Below are 20,710 nucleotides of genomic sequence, written 5' to 3'. Positions count from 1 at the left end.
CAAATTTTGTTTAACCGTCGTGCTTTGAAACCCTCGCAACTCTTAAGATTCCATTTTTCGAACCACTCACTACGCTCGTGGTTTAATTTTGCAATCTTTCACTTGCACGGGTATAGCGGTTAAACAACAACTATGCCCCCTTGTAAAACAAATAACTATTACACAGTCTAACAGCCCCATCAAACTTTTTCCTGTACTTCTTGGTGAATAGATACATCTAATCTAATCCGATTAGATTGTACCTAATTTACTATGTACCTATTGTTTGAAGGAAAGAATGAAAGGAACGGTCAACAGGTGTTACCATCCTTCCACGTAATATCAGGACACAGGCACAGTTACCATACCAGTTATAGCTACTTTAAAAATTAAAAAATCTAGGTACTTCTGCTATCGAAACTTCTAGTTGAGTTTAAGTGTAAAACACGTAATATTGAAAAATTTCGCCAATTCGACACAAACTTTATTTTTATTGTTAAGGATTTTCTAGTATATCGTGAAACGGAAAGCTCAGCTCAGCCCTAAGAAATTTATCATTTTATCAGAAAACGGCCCTCTTTATAAAGATAGATGTAATAAGGCATTTACCTAACGTTGTTGCTTAACAATTTATCAAGTTATTTTGTTCCTCTTAACAAATGGTTTTCATAGAGGGGTCATCTAATGTATATGTCGCAGTCGGATCGAATAATTCGCCGTATTACATAACGGCTATCCGTTTTCAAAAATAGGGGCGTTTTGAAATGCGGCGGTTTAACGATTAGCCGGATTGAATGCGGCTGAATGAGAATCTGCCGGAATGTATTCGGCGCCATACGTTCATCAACACGGCTAGCCGTAATGTAATACAGCGAGTCATTAGCCGCCGCTTTGACAGTTTTTAGTTCCCATTTTTAACACTCGTGGCGCTGCCTGACATAACAACAACAAACTATGAAAAACGCTGGGGTGTCCTTCAAATCTGGAGTTCGTCGGACTGTTTCTTTTCAAAAAACATTTCCTTCGCAACTTCGCGAACGCGGGGCCCCTATTTCTATCAGATGCCCGAAGGGCAAACCGCCCAGAAATAGGAGCACCGCAAAGCGGGGCTCCGTCTATTTAAGTTGTGAAGGAAATGTTTTGGAAAAGAAACACATGTAGTGCGGTGGGACCATGGTAAAAATAAATTAAATTGAAAACATTGCCAAACTCCGGTTACGTAGGCGACCGAACGAATTGGTCACTCTACAATCTAAATAGTAGTACGATGCGGCTAAACGTAGGCCGCCTTATTGAAGAACGTATCGCAATGACAATCCGACTAATCGTCGAACCGCCGCATTTCAAAACGCCCCTGTTTTTGAAAACGGCTAGCCGTAATGTAATACGGCGGATTATACGATCTGACTACGACATATATATTGGTATGAATGTTATGATATAAAATCTATCAAGTAGCTACGAGTATGACTCAGTCTCTGCACATCATCAAATATCTTAGCTGCATCGTTATTCCACCATCTTGGTCACTACTATTTATGATGACACTTTGTCGCGAAACTCGCTAGTATTTTATTGTAAAACAGATCGCAACCAATTAAAAATATATTTCCTTGAGCTAAACAAAAACTCGGAGATTTGCAGGAAAGTGTTAATTAATCTTTCTAACGAATTATTATAAAGTTATCCTGCTTGTCCGGGAGAGTGTGTACCGTCTCTTCGAAAAATCGTTTTTTCCTGATTGCGATTTTTGCCATTCGCAATTTTTACCATTTTAGTTTTTCTCAATAGCTTCCTTTCCCGAAAGCATTTCTAACCATTCGCATATATCCCATTAATTTTATTTTCCAGGGAGCCGATTTTTGAAATTCGACCGCTCGATTTCGCGTATTTCGTTCAGTATTATCTCCACTACTAATGTAAATTCTACTAATAGAATTGAAAACGAGTGGTCAATACCACTAGATTCCCAATTTCTATCGCTCGTATTTCAAAAATCTGCATTTCGCCGTTTTCTATCGATTTTCGAGTGACGAAATCGAGTGATCGAAATTCAAAAATCGGCCCCCATTAGCTTATTTTCCTGACAGGTCTTCATAATTTGGATATGTATTCTTATTATAATATACGTGACACTAACTAAAAAATAACCTGTTTTTGTAAATAAATATCGTACACTAAAATAAGTCGGCTCTGGTGCTCGCCGGCCGCTGCCGGCAGTAGCAGCTTATTTTCCTGACAGGTCGGTCTTCATAATTTGGATATGTATTCTTATTATAATATACGTGACACTAACTAATAATATAACTTATTTTTGTAAATCAATATCGTACAATAAAATAAGTCGGCTCTGGCGTTCGCCGGCCGCTGCCGCGTCAGGCTCGCTTCGCGCACTGTTTTGCTCGCAGTTCACCTAAAACACTCCTCCTCGCTTCGCTCGTCGTCGAACTTATCTATTTCTTGTCTTCCGTGATTGTAAACAAATGAAATATAGTGGGAAATTATGCGAATGGTTAGAAAAACCAATCCGAAAAATAAGCTATTGGAAAATTAAAATAATGGGAAAATATGCGAATGGTTAAATATGCTTTCGGAAAAGGAAGCTATCGAGAAAAAGTAAAATGGTAAAAATTGCGAATGGCAAAAATAGCAATCTGGAAAAAACGATTTTCGGAAGAGACAGTACACACTCTATGTATACTGTTTTATAACTTCATATATACGTTCTGTATCTACTTAGTTATTTGTATCTCCTTAGATTTCACAGGCCTATAATCCCGGTCTTTTGACAGACTTGCGTGGGGACACAGATCCAACACGTAGAGGCACGTGGAGAGCTTTTATGTCATGTAGAACGCCTGTTGGAACCCGTTCACAGGTGCAACAATAGACACCCATGAACCGGTCTCAACAGGCATTGGGACTATTGTAGAAAAAGAGAACAGTATATATGTTACCGGTCTATGGATTGAAGTTTGGGTGGACTATGAGACTGGGATATTGCAAAGCCGTATGGACACCTGCCATAACAATGTTTACACAAGTTATCGAGGCAGGTGGTGACTTGCCGCGCACTAGATGGGCCCCTGTAACTGCCGTCGCGAAGACGACCAGGAGCAACATCAGTGTGAGCGGCTCAGGCGTGTCGAGAGGTGTGCGCCGCTTTCTACCCAGTGGCTGTTAACAGCCACTGTGCCAACTCGCGTCTTATGCATCTTTCACTTCCACCCCTGGAGCATATAGCTCTAACGACTCCTCTCTGGACGGCCAATTAAGGCAAGCCAGAGCCGAGAGTCCTGCGGGTCCCCTTGGGGTCCACTCCGACCGATGAAGACACGCCGGATTCGGAGACCCTGACCGACTCTCTGGAGCACTCGGGTCCGTGGGGTCGTTACTCCCCAACAGCTCGCCACAAGCTGCCCTGCGGGCTTATTTTATTATTATCCGTTCGTAATAAAGTTACAACCCTGAATTTTATATAAATATCGCATTAACCAAAAAAAATTTATAGGAAGGATACCGAAAACTGGGTAAACGTTATTATTACGGCTATAGGCTTGGAAAAAAGTAGGTAGATAATCTCTACACGACCGATTGTTTTTTGGGATTTAGATATCAGCTTGCATATTGCTGTATTGTATCTTGATAGTGAATCTCTGTTTTTCCAAGCCTGACGATGTGTGGCATATATATAGGATTAGTAGATTGTTAACCAAGGAATGAAAGGCACTCATTCTTGCCGAGGTAGTTAATTTAAACCCAAATTTCAATTGCTATTAGTAAAAAAAATTATCGTAATTGGAACGTAAAATGCTCTAGTGTAGAAACGTATCGTTTTCTGCACGCGTTTTAGAACAACAATGACCGTCTTTCAGAGCATGAGAAATGAAAAAGATATTTAAAATTGACGTTTAAGAATTGCATTAGCGCAATTCAAAAACATGGTGCTCATTTGAAACCCTACAAATTATCAAAGCCTTTAGAAGTCAAAAACCGTTTTAATCTTAGAGCGGCTTTTCTAAGTATTACCAAGTATTTATAGGAAGGATACCGAAAACTGGGTAAACGTTATTATTACGGCTATAGGCTTGGAAAAAAGTAGGTAGATAATCTCTACACGACCGATTGTTTTTTGGGATTTAGATATCAGCTTGCATATTGCTGTATTGTATCTTGATAGTGAATCTCTGTTTTTCCAAGCCTGACGATGTGTGGCATATATATAGGATTAGTAGATTGTTAACCAAGGAATGAAAGGCACTCATTCTTGCCGAGGTAGTTAATTTAAACCCAAATTTCAATTGCTATTAGTAAAAAAAATTATCGTAATTGGAACGTAAAATGCTCTAGTGTAGAAACGTATCGTTTTCTGCACGCGTTTTAGAACAACAATGACCGTCTTTCAGAGCATGAGAAATGAAAAAGATATTTAAAATTGACGTTTAAGAATTGCATTAGCGCAATTCAAAAACATGGTGCTCATTTGAAACCCTACAAATTATCAAAGCCTTTAGAAGTCAAAAACCGTTTTAATCTTAGAGCGGCTTTTCTAAGTATTACCAAGTATTACATTACATTTTTAGATGGTTGAACGGCATAACAATTCATAAGTTTAAGCATTTATTGCCGATTGCACTTTCTGAGCAAGGCAAAAACTGCTTATCAATCTTCTAAAAGGTACAAACTCAATGATGTTAAATTGCTTCATTAGTTATTACAATTCGGCGACTAGTCCCTCAAACCACGTTAATGGTGCCATAACAAATTATCACCGAAGTTAAAAAAATAAAATAAAATAAATGTTTAAGGTAATCGTGTTTAAAAAATAATAATTTCATGCTACTTGAAACCTAGTAGATTATACAAATCTATTATACACTTTTCATGACGCAATTCGGAATACCTCTTCTTCACATGCTCTACCTATACAAGAAAATGAGGCCAATACGGACGTTACGTGTCACTATTGAGAACATAAACCACATTATATTTAACTAGCTGTTGCCCGCGACTTCGTACGCGTGGATTTGTATATTGGTGGTTATAAATTCTACATTAGCTTAGAACATTATGCAGCAAAAGATAGCAGTAGGGACGGTTAATCATTTGTTAATTATTATACAACGCATGAGATTTGTCTTTCACAACCTGGCTACGAAGTTTCAAGCCCCTAACTGAATAAAATTGTTCTCGATAATCTCTCTCAACCCCCGGAAGATTTTCAAGTCCACTATTTAATAAAACCTACTACCTAACTACCTGTTTACGAAGTTTGAAGTTCCTAGCTTTAAATAAAATTTGAACCCTCTACCAACTCTCAACCCCTGTTTAAACTTTTAGGGGATGAATTTTTAAAAACGCTGAAATTACTTCTCTTGTATTGTAATAATATGCCTTTATACAACGATTCAAGTCCCGCACTCCAATAAATATTTGGGTTCCATAAAAATTTTCGACCCCCTTCACGACCTTAGGGGATGAATTATCAAAGACTCTGAAATTAGTTTTCTTTTCTCTTAATAAAATACCTTTTTACGAAGCTTCAAGTTCCTAGCTTTAAATAAAATTATAACCTATACAATCTTTCAACCCCTTTTTAACCCTGTTATGGGATGAATTTTTAAAAACGCTGTAATAAGTTTTCTTGTGTTCTAATACTATGGCTTTATACAAAGATTTAAGTCTCGCACTCTCAAAAATATTTGATGTCCATACAAACTTTCAACCCCTTTTTCACCTCCTCGGGGGATGAATTTTTAAAAACGCTGAATAGGTTTTTTTTGTTTTTTAATAAAATACCTTTTTACGAAGTTTCAAGTTCCTAGCTTTAAATAAAATTTGAACCCTGCTTTCAACCCCTTTTGGACCCTTATAGGGTATGAATTTTTAAAAACGCTGAAATTACTTTTCTCGTATTCTAATAATATGTCATTATACAAAGATTCAAGTCCCGTACTTACAAAAAATACTGACCTCCATACAAATTTTCAAATTTTGAATTTTGAAAAAACGCTAACATTAGTTTTCTTCTCTTTTAATGAAATATTTTTAACGAAGTTACAAATTCATAGCTTAAAATAAAATTTAAACCCTATACAACCTTTCATCCCCTTTTTAACCCTTTTAAGGGATGAATTTTTGAAAACGCTGAAATTACTTTTCTTGAGTTTTAATAATATGGCTTTATACAAAGACTCAAGTCCCGCACTCTCAATAATATTTGATCTCCGTACAAACTTTCAACCCCTTTTTCACCACCTCGGGGGATGAATTTTAAAAAACGCTGAAATGAGTTTTCTTGTTTTTTAATTTAATACCTTTTTGCAAATTTTCAGTCCTAGCTTAAAATTAAATTTGCACCCCAAGACAAAGTTTCATCCCCTTTTTTACCCCCTTAGGGGTTGAATTTCCTAAAACGTCGCAATTACTTTTTTTTGTAATCGGCTATTATGCCTTTCTAAGAAGTTTCAAAGCATTTGTAATGGATTCAAACGTTCAACCCCTTTTTAACCCTGTTAGGGGATGAATTTTCAAAAACGCTGAAATTACTTTTCCTGTCTTATAATCATATACCCATATATAAAGTTTAAAGTCACACACTCACAAAAATATTTGATCTCCATACAAACTTTCAACCTGTTTTTCACCACCTTGGGGGATGAATTTTCGAAAACGCTGAAATTAGTTTTCTTGTTTTTTAATATAATACATTTTCACAAAGTTTCAAATTCCTAGCTTAAACTAAAACTTGAACCCCATACAACCTTTCATCCCCTTTTTAACCCCCTTAGGGGTTGAATTTTTCAAAATCGCTTCTTATCTCTTGTACACTTTACAAATGCAACCTAGTGTGCAAATTTCAACTTTCTAGCTTTTGTAGTTTCGGCTCTGCGTTGATGAATCAGTCAGTCAGTCAGTCAGGACACTTGCATTTATATATATAGATAGATTATTTAATGTTCACCACTTTATATCGTATATAAGAGATAGTACTAAACATGAAAACAGGCTATTCACGTTTAAAACGTTATATTCATACGTATCATGAATAGGCTACAATGTATATGGTACTTAAAAAACTTACTATTGAAATGATGGTGCCGCAAAATTGTTGTATCCTAGGTACCAGCCGGCTATATCTGGCCTGGAGAGGACAGGCGACGGAACAGGATAATTCATAACACAATCGAAACAGGCACTTTTTAATATTAATGCGTACTGCAGTTAAATGCATCGTGGGAAGAGCAGGAAGCGTACGTGGTTGCCGATACTACACTATGGGCGACCACACGCCACTGGCAGCGCGCGTGTGTCTGTCAATTGAATGAAACTGACACCACACCACCACATCACTTGTAGTTTGTAGGGCGGAATACATATTATTACAATATCGCTAGGGTTGCCTAATCACGAATGCTTACGTAACGCGGTCGACAAATTCGGTTTCTTATGTCAAATATTTTATAATTTATAACATAAGTAACATTACCACGGGATCGGACAATCGAGTGCAAGTGACGTAAGGAATAACAGGAACAGGACTAATGAAGTAAGTATAAAACAGTGCTAGATTTTTTTACACAGTCGATAAACTGGGCGTCGTCATAGGTAGGTACATAAAATTTCTAGATAATTATTTTATTAAATTTATTGACTGCATAAAAAATATAAATTGTGAATAGGTACATCTTCCCAATAATAATAGTCGTAGGTAGCTCACGAAATATGGCGTTTCGTGAACCTAAGATTTCCTTTGGCAGTATTGGTCCTTAGGACCCACCCACCCACCAAGATTTATAATGTAAATTATAGTAAATTTGGTGGTCTCTCTCTCAACTTCAACTTGGTATCGTTTTCTTATAAATCGGGGATGCCAAATTCATTTATGGTATCATATTGACACTTTCTCAAACATTTTTTCAATTCTACTCCACGCTTAACACTTAAATTCGTAGTGTTGCCAAATGTCTACAAAGCATTAAACAGCTCACAGATTAAGGGTTAAACAAATTCTATTTGTTCCTGTATATTATTTCAATAGTAAAACTAATAAATTTTCCGAATTATTACATAAATGTACGCAGTATTTTAATTTATAAAAATTACATTTGTTTATAGACGAAATGTCGGAAAACTTGGAAAAACCTGGAAGTTGATGATTTTTAGTATGTGATTTTGGGCAGATTTTTCGGGTTTTGTAATTATTTTATATTTACAAATTTTATCATAGGAACATCATAAATAGTGTACCTTTCTGATGGCAGTTAAGATTTTTCCTATACCCTTTACTAATAGCTATATATTTCCAAAAATATGATTTAGTCTATGCAACTTTTAACACTGATTTCGCAGTGAAAATCGATTATATAATTTTTTTTAACTATTTTTCCTAGAAACTGCAAACAATTATGTGATACATATATTAATTTCGGGCAAAAAGAAAAAATCATGCATTTAAGGGTTAAACCGCCTATTAGTTAAAACTTGGTAGTTAGTTGAGTCATAGTTTGGGGTGGGGTGGGGGGTCTCTCTCTCAACTTTATCTTGGTATCGTTTTCTTATAAATCGGGCATGCCGAATTCATTTATAGTATCATATTGACACTTTCTCAAACTTTTTTTTAATTCTACTCCACGCTTAAACCGCCAATTAGTTAAAACTTGGTAGTCAGTTGAGTCCCAGGGAAGAAGAAGAAGAAGCATGAACTTTCATTACTTATATCCCAAAAATCATCCCTGAAGGGTGTGAAAAGGGAGGTGGAAGTTTGTATGGGGAATCAATAACCGCTAAACCGATTTAGATGAAATCTACGTCTACACCTTTGATTTAGTTAAAAATGATAGCAAATTTGACGTATAGCACCTAAACTTAAACAGTTATTAACCTCAGACGTCGCAGATACTGAAAACCCTTGTTCTTAGTACTTAAAAGACATCAAATTGGGACTATACTTTATTAATTTGTTAGAGAAAGGAGCCTTAATTAGTACCTATATCATCCAGAAGTCAAATTAAATAATTTCCAAAATAATCGAATAATTAAAATAGGTAGGTAGTCGTGATTGTTTACGGTAAAAAATACATGTAACGGTAATATTGCGTTAAATACAAACAGATAATCTGATATATGTATTTTTAAATTATTAATTAAAAGGATCCTGAAAGAAACAATTTAGGATTTAATTCACACGAAACCTGCCGCAATGTCATATACATATTTTATCCGCAGTGGATAAGAAATAAACAAACTAGATAACGATCATACTAAACATGTTAGATTAAGTACTTATACACCAGATTATACAATACATTCGACATTTGCGCTATTTACGAGTTAACTAGGTACCTTTTTTATGTAGAGCACGTAGAGTCAACTGCAAACACTTAACAAATTGTTTTTTCTTATAACAACTCCAGGTTTTATTTTTACTCTGTTATTTTGTGCAATAGGTACATAATAAGGGTTAGAATGATGTAATGAATGATGTAACCTAAATGCGAGAGTAGAAAAAAATATGTACGTATTTTCGCAGTAAAATGAGAGTTTGGGCAATAAATACTTCATACTTTTCGCGATTACAATTACAGTCTGTCCGGAAAGAGAAGAGTCGGGGAATGTAAAGGAGCCCATATATTTCACGACTCTTCTCTTTCCGCACAGACTCTATAGAGTTCTAGGTGCCAAAAGAATAAGTTGTATCATTACAAATGTTGTTAATACCCTTTTTTTAAATATTCACTATATATTATATATATTACTATACTATATATTATATATCACTCATTTTTAGGGTTCCGTAGCCAAATGGCAAAAAACGGAACCCTTATAGATTCGTCATGTCTGTCTGCCTGTCTGTCCGTCTGTCTGTCCGTCCGTATGTCACAGCCACTTTTCTCCGAAACTATAAGAACTATACTGTTGAAACTTGGTAAGTAGATGTATTCTGTGAACCGCATTAAGATTTTCACACAAAAATAGAAAAAAAAACAATAAATTTTTGGGGTTCCCCATACTTCGAACTGAAACTCAAAATTTTTTTTTATCAAACCCATACGTGTGGGGTATCTACGGATAGGTCTTCAAAAATGATATTGAGGTTTCTAATATCATTTTTTTCTAAACTGAATAGTTTGCGCGAGAGACACTTCCAAAGTGGTAAAATGTGTGTCCCCCCCCCCTGTAACTTCTAAAATAAGAGAATGATAAAACTAAAAATAATATATGATGTACATTACCATGTAAACTTCCACCGAAAATTGGTTTGAACGAGATCTAGTAAGTAGTTTTTTTTTATACGTCTTAAATCGCCTAAATACGGAACCCTTCATGGGCGAGTCCGACTCGCACTTGGCCGCTTTTTAGGTAATAATATGGATTTAATAATGTACACATCTTCAACGAATAGGAAAATGTACCTTACAGTCAACCTTGCACATACTTCTCTCAAATACATTTTTTGATAATTTCATCCTAAGACAGAAGTTTGAAAAATACATAATTTAAGTTTCCCAACTTAAATAAATAAATAAAACTTTGATTGGCGCAATGCGTATGTTGTGGGATAATAGGAGTTCACCAAAATAATGATTAAATTGAGTTGCAATAAGAATCTGAGTAGGTAGGTATTATATTATAACAAACGAGGAAGATAAATATAAGCATTCAAAAATTATTCTAAACCTATCCTAAGATGATCTACATAGTTACGTAGGATTAATTATTTACTATAGATCCGTGCAGTCTACGAATTATAAGAAATTCATGAGAGACAAGATGAAGAAGGGATAGTTAAGGTGCTACTCACAGAGGTAGCTCATACTGATAATTGGAGTGGTGCAGGTCATGCAGCTGCAGGTAGAAGTCGTGCACCCGCGAAAATTCGTGCGCGTGCGACATGCCGTGAGAGGCGCCCGCGGCACACAACCGCACGGCGCGGCGAGTCCGCCCAACTAAGTGACGCGCGCCACCACGGCCTACGCGACTTAGCTTAGCCCTGCACCGTAGCACCTTCGCCTTCGCCCTGCCCGCTATGATCAACCCCCAATCTCCTCTATTTCATTACTAATCGAATTTTAAGTTTTCCATACACATTCTGTTGGTATACTGTAACGGACCAGATGCTATCAATAAGAACTACGTAAGTATATTGTGACCTTACAGGGTTTGTATTCAATTCACTGTAATAATACGAGTATCTGGAAAACATATAAACACTCAAAAATGCGTGTTGAGATAAGACCTAGCTAGATCGATTTTTCGCCCCCGAAAATCCCTACATAGCAAAATTCATCCAAATCGTTAGAGCCGTTTCCGATATCCACGAAATATGTATATAAATATACAAGAATTGCTCGTTACCTACAAAATATGAGCAATAAAAATTTTATGAGTTCGATTTTTCCATTCCAATTTTCAATCACTACACTGTCAAAATTTGTGAAGTTATTTAAAACAATGTTATTATAGATTACTGATAGAGTCAAGTCCCCAAGCAGTGTAAAGTCCTGAAAGAATTCGTATTCTTGGCGGGTTGCGTATCGCGTAGTTATTATACTTTTTAAGTTTTTACTTTTACAAGTTATCTGACTTTAGCTTTGTGGTACTGGTACCTATCCTATCCTATGTATATTGGAGCTTGTGGTATACAGTTATGTATACAGTCGCCATCACGCCTTGACAATAGAGGCGTGTTCAGATATTTGTGAGCGCCTTGGCCGCTCCGATATATCTGATGACAACTGCACATTACTGTAAAGTCGAAGAATGTACATAGGTACCCCTTTGCAGGTGGAGAATTAGTTTTAAACGGACGCCCTATGGACTCCGTTTATAGGTTCTATTATGCGAGGTGCGAGGTTCTATTATGTGCCGTGTGGTGGCCGGCTTTAGAATAGCGCCAACCCTCACATGGGATAAGGGTGTCGTACGAGGCGACTAAGTCCACAAACGAAGCAAAAAGCTGTTTCGTCACAGGGGAGATGGACCTCTTAGCATTGGCTTGCAATCCATCTAGGAGAAGGATACTCCAAAATTAAATCCCGGTATGGAGTTACCGTAAGGCGCGAGTAGGGTCCAACCTGAAATAAGTGGCAGATTCCTGCAGCCGACCTGCCTCCACACGTATTGGCTCGCCTTTCCTGTGGGTTAAGACAGTAAAGCCGAGAGGGTAATGCAGGTGCTGGGCATCCCCGCGTTTCCTTAATTCCGTCCCAGGCGGTTTTAAGTCTGGAGAAGCCATTGTCTCTCCGATTTGCACCATAAATCGTCTGCAATAGATGCAAAGGCCAAAGTGTATGCGAGGTTCAAAAAACGTACAAGCACACCTTAGGATGTAAAATTAACTTTACTAGATTCAATAGTATGAATCTGGCATGGAATTATTTGCTTCACCTTGAAATGTAAACCAGGTCGGAATATAGTAAGGACACATGCGGATATTTTTAAAATTTAAATTTTTAGTCGACGACGACATTCTGGATACATTTAGCGTCGATATAAACAAGGGCGTTAATATTTCCATGTAGACAGGACGTAGGTAATACCAAGACCCATAAACTGGTGCATCATATTACCTATAGGTATACCTATAGGTAGGTACTTAGTCGTGGTTTTTGCGGTATCCGTATTCAGTGGAAACAAGCGATAACCTTCATTACTTTATTAGGTGTGTTCTGATTTTAATAGCAGGTTGTGACACTTCAACCAGAAACGTCACTTTTGACTGACAGATTATTATCCATAACAAATCCAGATTAGATCAAATTCATAACCTTTTATTACAATCAGAATACGCCTTGCACTCTGCTATACTTAAGCTTTCTATTTAATTACACTTTTTAAAGAGCTATCGAAATAAGTTTTTGGCAAAAATTTCATTTTTGGTACAAGCTTTTATCGCTGACTGTACTTTTCTTACGACAGACAACTAATACTCATCGAGACAATTCTAAAACCCCCTTAGGTAAAACACAATTAGGTTGCGTTGTTTCATGACAGAGTTCCTATGGCCACCTCCTGTCTCCATCATCAGATCAGCTCGATGGTACCATAATATTGCATTGTCACCCGACTTACATGTGTATGCAAAATTTCAGCTCAATCGGAAACCGGGAAGTGGATTAAATTTAACTTGCAAGATTTGATTACAGACACAACGGTCAGGTGAAAGTAAATAAAAGCTTGTAATAACTTGCAAGATCTGATTACAGACAGACAACGGTCAGGTGAAAGTAAATAAAAGCTTGTAAAAACTGGTCGACTTCACTGGTGACCGAAAAGCTGGTTGCTTTCTCGGACAACGTATTAGCATCGCAATACAGCGGGGAAATGCTGCCAGCATCCTCGACATCACGCCAAAGGGGCGAAATTAAATGAAAATATATCTATTTTTATTTTAATGGAGTTTACTCCTTAGAAATCGATTTTCATATGATATAAGTGAAAATGTATGGGAGTAAAATCAAATTTCAGGCTACGTTATGTTTCGAGCGCAACTTAACATGCGCATGGCCTAGCAACACTTTATTTATATTCAATAAATAAATAAATTATAAATATTGAGGGACATCTTACACAGATCAACCTAGCCCCAAACTAAGCAAAGCTTGTACTATGGGTGCTAGGCGACGATATACATACGTATATAGATAAATACATACTTATAATAGTTAGGGAGGCGAGGTAGCTAAATGGCGTAATTCAACGGCGCCGTCGAGACCTATCAAAATCGAAAGATAAAATAATTTCGAAAAGAAAAGCTCGTATGGCAAAAACCATTTTAGCGGTGGGTTTGGCGTGTACGGTTTTTCAAAAATGTTAAAAAAAACAGTTACTTGGGCATTCTCGAGCGCGTCAGATATTCATACTACGTATGCCCCGAGTGCCTCTGATAACAACGGTATACTAATCTGCCGGTTTGCGTGGTGGGGGTAGGCATATAAAGTAGTCAAAAATTCAAAAAAAAAAAATTTACTCGAGCGCGTCAGATTTTCGGAAGGGGTGTTAAGTAGGCCCCAAGGAAGCTTCTTTTAAAAAAACTGACGATTTCGGCGTGACGATAAGTTACGATGAATTTTTGAAAATGCAAAAAAAAAAAGTTTTTTTGAAATACTCGAGCGCGTCAGATTTCCATACGGGAGGTTTATCTCGGTATCCTGAAAGCATATTTTTTTAATCTGACAAAAATGTTGGTGGGTTCTCTTAATCTGACCGAAAAAGGTTTTTTGGTTCAAAAAATTCCGTGGCCGCGCTTTTTATTTGGACAAAAATGTAAAGAGACCTTTTTTGTGTAAAATAAAATTACCTTTTTTGTTTATTTAAACTTTTTCTTTGTAAAATGTATCGTTCGCGACTTATATGCCGCAACGCGTTCTTAGGAAGACGAAATGGCTCCTCCACACTTCCGGTCATGCGGAAACCGGCAGATTTTGTATTTTTAGTAAGTTTTAGATTATATTCTTCAAAATAAAATAAAAAAAAATCGCGCTTGAGAATGCCGGATTAACGTTTTTTTTTTACAAGTTCGCGACCCTATAACTCGGCGGCGTCAAGGACTTATCGTCAGATTAGTTAAATTTAGTCTTTAAACACTAAAATCAACCCCCAATATCTTAATCTGACGCGCTCGAGTATTTCAGACTATCCATTTTTTTTTACTAATCTGATCGTCTATCCTAGGCGCGCGTCACTACATATAGAGCTAAATACTTTACAAGGTTGTTCTATTAGGTCTAAGGTATCTCTCATATCTTAAACTGCCACGCTCGAGTATTGCCGAAAATTCCCCTATTCGCCTCCCTAACTATAATATACATAGAAAACATCCATGACTCCGGAACAAATATTACTGTTCATCACACAAATAAATGCCCTTACCGGGATTCGAACCCAGGACCATCGGCTTAGCAGGCAGGGTCACTATCCACTAGGCCAGACCGATCGTCAATTCAATGTCAACAAAAACTAAATTTTTCGAGTATTCTTATCTTAAAATTTATTTTGTATTTTATAATCGGTTGAAAGAGTAAACTCCACTCGCGGGCCTGACACACACTTTTTTGGGTTAGTTTTTTTAGTTTTTATTTTATTTGACAAAAAAAAATATTTTCGCAAAAAAATAAAATAACATACCTACTTACTTATAATTTTTTGTAACAATTTAGGCCTTTACAAACACAGTGTGGCGATTGTATAATCTCGAGTCACGATTTCATAAGGTGTTCCTCGAAGGCTGGTCGGGCTTTGGATATCCGGGAAGTGATATTATAGGGTCAGGTGGGATAAATATCATACACGGGTAAAAATAAGTTCTTAACACTCAAAAACGTATTTTACTTTATTCCTATTCCATTTATAATTTATAAAGAAGCCTTGTGTGTAGACTTCTTTTTAAATGGAATAGGAATGAAAAATAATAAGTTTTAGAGTGTTAAAATATTAGTCTTATTTTTACCCGTGTTTTATATTTACCTCACCAGACCCTACTTATGTATACCTCTTGCGTGTATTGTATAGCTTGGCAGACATGGTTACGTCGATCGACGTAACCTACACCTAGTTCGGGTGTCAGGAGAAAATCTGTCTGGGAACACTTGGAATATTCTAGTGTATATTTCGCACTCTATCCCTCAGGTATTCAGTATATTATTCTTATTGGTAAAACGTTTATGGTAGTTTTAAAATTAGGTTAATTAATGAGCCTTAATCAGCAATCCCCGCCAATCTGGAAATGTTTAACAAAGGCTATTCAATGTCAATTAAAATATATAACCAAATACCTCAGAATATAAAGAAAATAACGAACTACCCAACCTTCGTAAATAAACTAAAATCATACCTAATAATTGAATGTCCATATACTCTACAAGAGTTTATGGACAGTTAGCTCAAGCTCTAGTTTTAATTGTTTTAATTTGTATGCGTATTGTTGGATATTATGTTATATATTAGTTAGGTATACTTAGATTAAATAGTTATAAATGTTGCCACGCCCTAGTAGGGTCCATGAATGTACTAACTAACATAATAACACCTTGTAATACCATGGTTGCAATAAAGAATTATGATTATGATTATAATTATGATTAATAAATGACTTATGGGACTGTGAAATATTTCGCAATGGTTAACTTTTTTTTCTGCCCTTAGTGCCTAAGGCCTAAGTACAACTTACGCTATAGAATTTATTTTGATTATGATGAACCAGGGTTTAATATTCGAATATACTGATACAGATATTTTACATTCAGTGCTGATTTAATTTAACTCATTGTACCTAATAATTAAAAACATTTCAAGGGTTACAAGCTAAAAGTGGATTTGAATAAAATTCATGAATTTCATTGTATAGTTTGAAATGATAGTTTTTACGGCTACTGTAGTTATGCGTGGTGCAGTAGTGCAGTAGGTACCTGGCGAGATAACAATAATCTGCGTCATTTCATTGGGCGTCTTACACGTGCCGCGCGTCGCTATCGCCGATTAGTAGGTACCTACCTACATCATTATAACGTCACATTATGCAACGGAAAATGCACCAGCACTCCTAGCACATGATTGGCGCGAGAGTATCTCGCGGCGAGATAGACTACCCGTCTTTTTCTAAGTATGTTAATAAAAGAGGGACGGGTAGTTTATCTCGCCGCGAGATACTGTCGCGCCAATCGTGTGCTAGCCCGGCTGGGCGGCAGCGCAATACCAACTTCGCGCCTGTTATCGAAAATGTAGCGTTCATATTAATAATCATAACACCACCTAGGGTTTTATCAATAATTCTGACTTATAGGCAGCCTGTGTATATAGGACATGTAAGTATAAAGTATAAACTAATATGTGTACTTTATATAAGAGTAGGTACCTGCGTTTCAAATCACTACACACATCACATACCTTATCGCTGGTCATACAGGAAAGTTAGAATGTTATTATTGCGTAACAGTAGCTAGCAGGTGCAGTTAAATTCTTTGAGCATGAAACTCTAAAACTGGCTAGAAACAGACGAAGAGGTTTGTTTAAATTTTTCGATTATAAGATTGTGAAATTCATTTGATATTGATCTCAGTGCATAGGTGCAGTTAGTATTATGACATTTAAATTAATTTGGTGTACCTACTTATTTAATAAAAATATCGTCATGTCCGTCTGTTTGTCTGTCTGTCCGTCCGCGGCTTTGCTCTGTGATTTATTTTGAATATGCTACCACACATTGCTTTGTTGCACACATCATGAAAACTTGTAACGACTTTCGTCACCTCAATAAACAAAAAGTTGCAATCATCTTGAAAAGAGTCACAAGAATATAGCCGCCACCATACCGCCCAGGAATTCTAGCGAGGTAACTTTTGTTTATTTATACAAAAAATCCGCTCACCTACTATGTACAGTTACAGTACAGTCGTTACTGTCGTTAGTGGATGAATGGGGAAAATACTTATCTAGTCTAGTTTCTAAGTCGTGATTAACCCCGACATGGGAGCCACCTTTGCTGTTATTCCTAATGCACCGTCCGAATAGTGGGTATATAGCTAGGTAAGTAAAAGCTGAATTACACAATTGAAATATCCCTTCACCCCACATGCATCATGTACCTACTTTAACCAACACCCCATGTGGCGTATACATTATCAATTATTATAATTTCCATATTATTATCTCGACTTTCTTATACATTTAACCGCATTTCAATAGTATAATACGTTAACGCTTTGCGTTGGATCTGGACTAACGACACACTGCGGCGGTGGGAGTATCTAGTGATGCACCAAGATCCAAGATGCGACTGAATATTAGCGTCGGCTTTATCGCGTGATTCTGGTTATACAACTGACATAATATTAAAAGAAATTGGCCTTGGGTCATACATAAATAAATTTGTCGAGTCGCATGTGTGGCGTGGCGTGGCGTGGCGTGTTTGTGCCAGAAACGCAGTTTGTTCGCGCTTATCTCGCAATCAGTTAATTCAGTTATAATGGTTTGCTCGAGTCTAACGTTCGACTACGCTTGTCAAGTGATGGGGATTGCGGCTCGAGCAGAGACCGAGGGGCAATCAATTTCGAAATTCGATACCGACACCTAACTCCGGCTAGTCCGGCTACTCTATCTAATAATAAAAACAAGTTAACAAATAAAAACCTCATATCCATAGATTTACGTAACTTACTTACTTGCCACTGTCACTGCATGAGAACCAGTACCAGTACTATACCCGTACCATGATGATGAGTCACTGACAGTGTCAACAATGACATAAACGCCAACGTCTACGTACCTAATCACTGACTTAATACTATATCAATGTACCTAATACATAATTTACTTTCTATACATCTCGCTTGCACTAATATGTCAGTACGAGCGAAAACCATCTGTTTAATAATGCTATAAATAAATGATACTTTAAAATATTACTATAATTCCTGAGTTGTTAAAAGGGGTCAAAAAAGGCGAGTGGCGTGAGTAACAATTTGAGGCGAATAAAGACGCCACGAGTATTTTTTGACTCAGTTAAACAACGTTGCATACAATACTTTTTCTACGACCAAACACTTTGAAATAAAATAGTACATTTAACAAATATTTTTCATGTCATCTAGTGGACTTCTACCTACGGTATCTACCTGTTTTTAGTGATTCTTGTGCTATTACTGATATTTCTTCAGGCGTAGACACTAAGTTTTTGTCTTTATCCATTTTAACTTTTTTCACACTGTTTTTTAACACAAAAGTTAAGTTTTCATTCGACAGGCACAATAGTATTCATATTCAAGATTCACAATATTCAAGAAGTAGCAAAGAATGGAGGGTACGAGCGGGAAAATAATGAATATAATTAAAAAAAAACATATCTATGGTTCACTTATTTGTCAGATATGACATTCACACCCATAAGCGAAAGCGAGAAAGATATATTTCTTTCTCGCTCTCACTTATGGGTGCGACGAACCAAGGTCGCGTTGCGGTGCGACAGTGTGTTATGACTATAAGGTTGGCAACAATGTATTTTTTAAGTGGCCATTACACGAAGTATTGTAAAAGAGCCAAAAAGATACTGCGTGTATGCACAAATGCTTTTTTAGAGAATAGACTAAAGACTTGTCTTGACAACTTTAAGATAGGGTTTTAAAGATGTGTGCACGACCCTTTAAATGACAAAAGTACGGGAGTAGAAAATAGTATTTTATGCAACCGTTGTTTAAGAGAGGTCAAAAAAGGCGAGTGGCGGGAGTAACAATTTGAGGCGAAGCCGAAAATTGTTAATAAAGACGCCATGAGTATTTTTTGACTTAGTTAAACAACGTTGTATATATTTAAAAAAAATATATTTAAATATATTTTTCTACTCCCGTACTTTTATTTGTCATTTAAAGGGTCGTGCACACACCTTTAAAACCCTATCTTATAGTTGTCAAGACAAGTCTGTAGTCTAAGTATTCCCCAAAAAAGTATTTGTGCATACATACACGCAGTATCTTTTTGGCACTTTTACGATACTTCGTGTAATCACCATTTAAAAAATATTGTATGAAATACATTGTTGCCAACCAAATTGTAATTGTCATTTCTGACAGATGAGTGGACCATAGACATGTTTTTTTATTTCATTCATTCTTTTCCCGCCCGTACCCTACATTCTTTGCTACTTCTTGAATTAAAAATATGTGTTTTAATTTACAATTTTATTTCAAAGTAAGTGCTTGGTCGTAGAAAAAGTATTGTATGCAACGTTGTTTAACTGAGTCAAAAAATACTCGTGGCGTCTCTATTAACAATTTTCGGCTTCGCCTCAAATTGTTACTCCCGCCACTCGCCTTTTTTGACCTCTCTTAAACAACGGTTGCATAAAATACTATTAATATATTTACACTATTTTCAGTCATGGCTTTAGGTATGCCGAATGGGTATTTATTGCATATGAGTTTTCATGAATCACGTCAAAAATTAATGACCAAAATGGCGGAGCAGAGCTTATTAATATTTTTTATTGTAATACCATAAACCACATGTCATAATAATTGGTTTCGTCAAGTAAACACTAAAGCCCCAACTGGATTTAACACAAATCACATTAAAGTACCAACTGGGACCGTGTACAATCGCCTCTTGATAACTTTTTTTAATAATTACTAATAAGGGTGATACCTACTATATATTTATTTAGGTATACACCTTTTTACAAAATCGTACTTATTGACTTACCTATTGTTGTTAAAATTTATATTCATAACAGCGTGTAATAAAAATCCACAGAGTACCTAAATAATGTTCTATTCAATAATAGAGCTCGGATTCTAAGGTACCTATGCAATTTCCATAAGTCAGTTTAGTAGTTTAGCTGTAGGCCTGGCACATGATTGGCGCGACAGTATCTCGCGGCGAGAAAGAATACCCCGTCTTTTTCTAACTATGTTAATTAAAGAGGAACGGGTATTCTATCTCGCTGCGAGATACTGTCGCGCCAATCATGTGCTAGCCCAGCTGATGCAAAAAGCCAAAAGGAATTATATTATGAAATAAAACTATTAAAACGGATTATATCGCGTATATTGAATTTATTCTACATCCCGACGTTTCGAACCCCTTACAGCGGGCAAAACACACGCATGCATAACACGCACACGCATGCATGCAGTTATACATGTGTTTTGCATGAATAACTGGCCTTTTTATAGTTTATGACAGGGATCGGATACCGGTATTTTTTGTATGGGAACGGAAACGGTATTTTTTCGTTCTT

General features: G+C 36.5%; 1 protein-coding gene and 1 long non-coding RNA gene across 6 annotated transcripts in view; one reads left to right on the top strand and one right to left on the bottom strand.

Annotated features, from left to right (window-relative positions):
- LOC134660854 (uncharacterized) overlaps window positions 1-20,710 on the top strand; it is an 848,341-nt gene that overhangs the window by 797,520 nt on the left and 30,111 nt on the right. The gene's annotated exons all lie outside the window — the stretch shown is intronic.
- Window positions 1-20,710, bottom strand: part of LOC134660808 (protein cycle) — a 59,182-nt gene that overhangs the window by 23,678 nt on the left and 14,794 nt on the right. For 2 of the 5 annotated variants that reach the window (XM_063516607.1, XM_063516609.1), the window contains exons 1-2: window positions 10,784-10,951; window positions 7,064-7,123 (exon numbers count right to left, since the gene is read on the bottom strand). The exons of 2 other annotated variants lie outside the window; for them this stretch is intronic. In XM_063516607.1, coding sequence (XP_063372677.1) covers window positions 7,064-7,123; window positions 10,784-10,875 — 152 coding nt within the window. In that variant the 5' untranslated portion in view covers window positions 10,876-10,951. Of the gene's footprint in view, window positions 1-7,063; window positions 7,124-10,783; window positions 10,952-20,710 lie in introns of those variants that run through there. One more of the 5 variants, XM_063516608.1, reaches the window with a different exon arrangement.

Source organism: Cydia amplana, chromosome Z (assembly GCF_948474715.1).
Source record: "Cydia amplana chromosome Z, ilCydAmpl1.1, whole genome shotgun sequence".
NCBI lineage: Eukaryota > Metazoa > Arthropoda > Insecta > Lepidoptera > Tortricidae > Cydia > Cydia amplana.
Note: the sequence above shows the minus strand (reverse complement) of the source record. Positions and strands in the feature narration are given on the sequence as shown.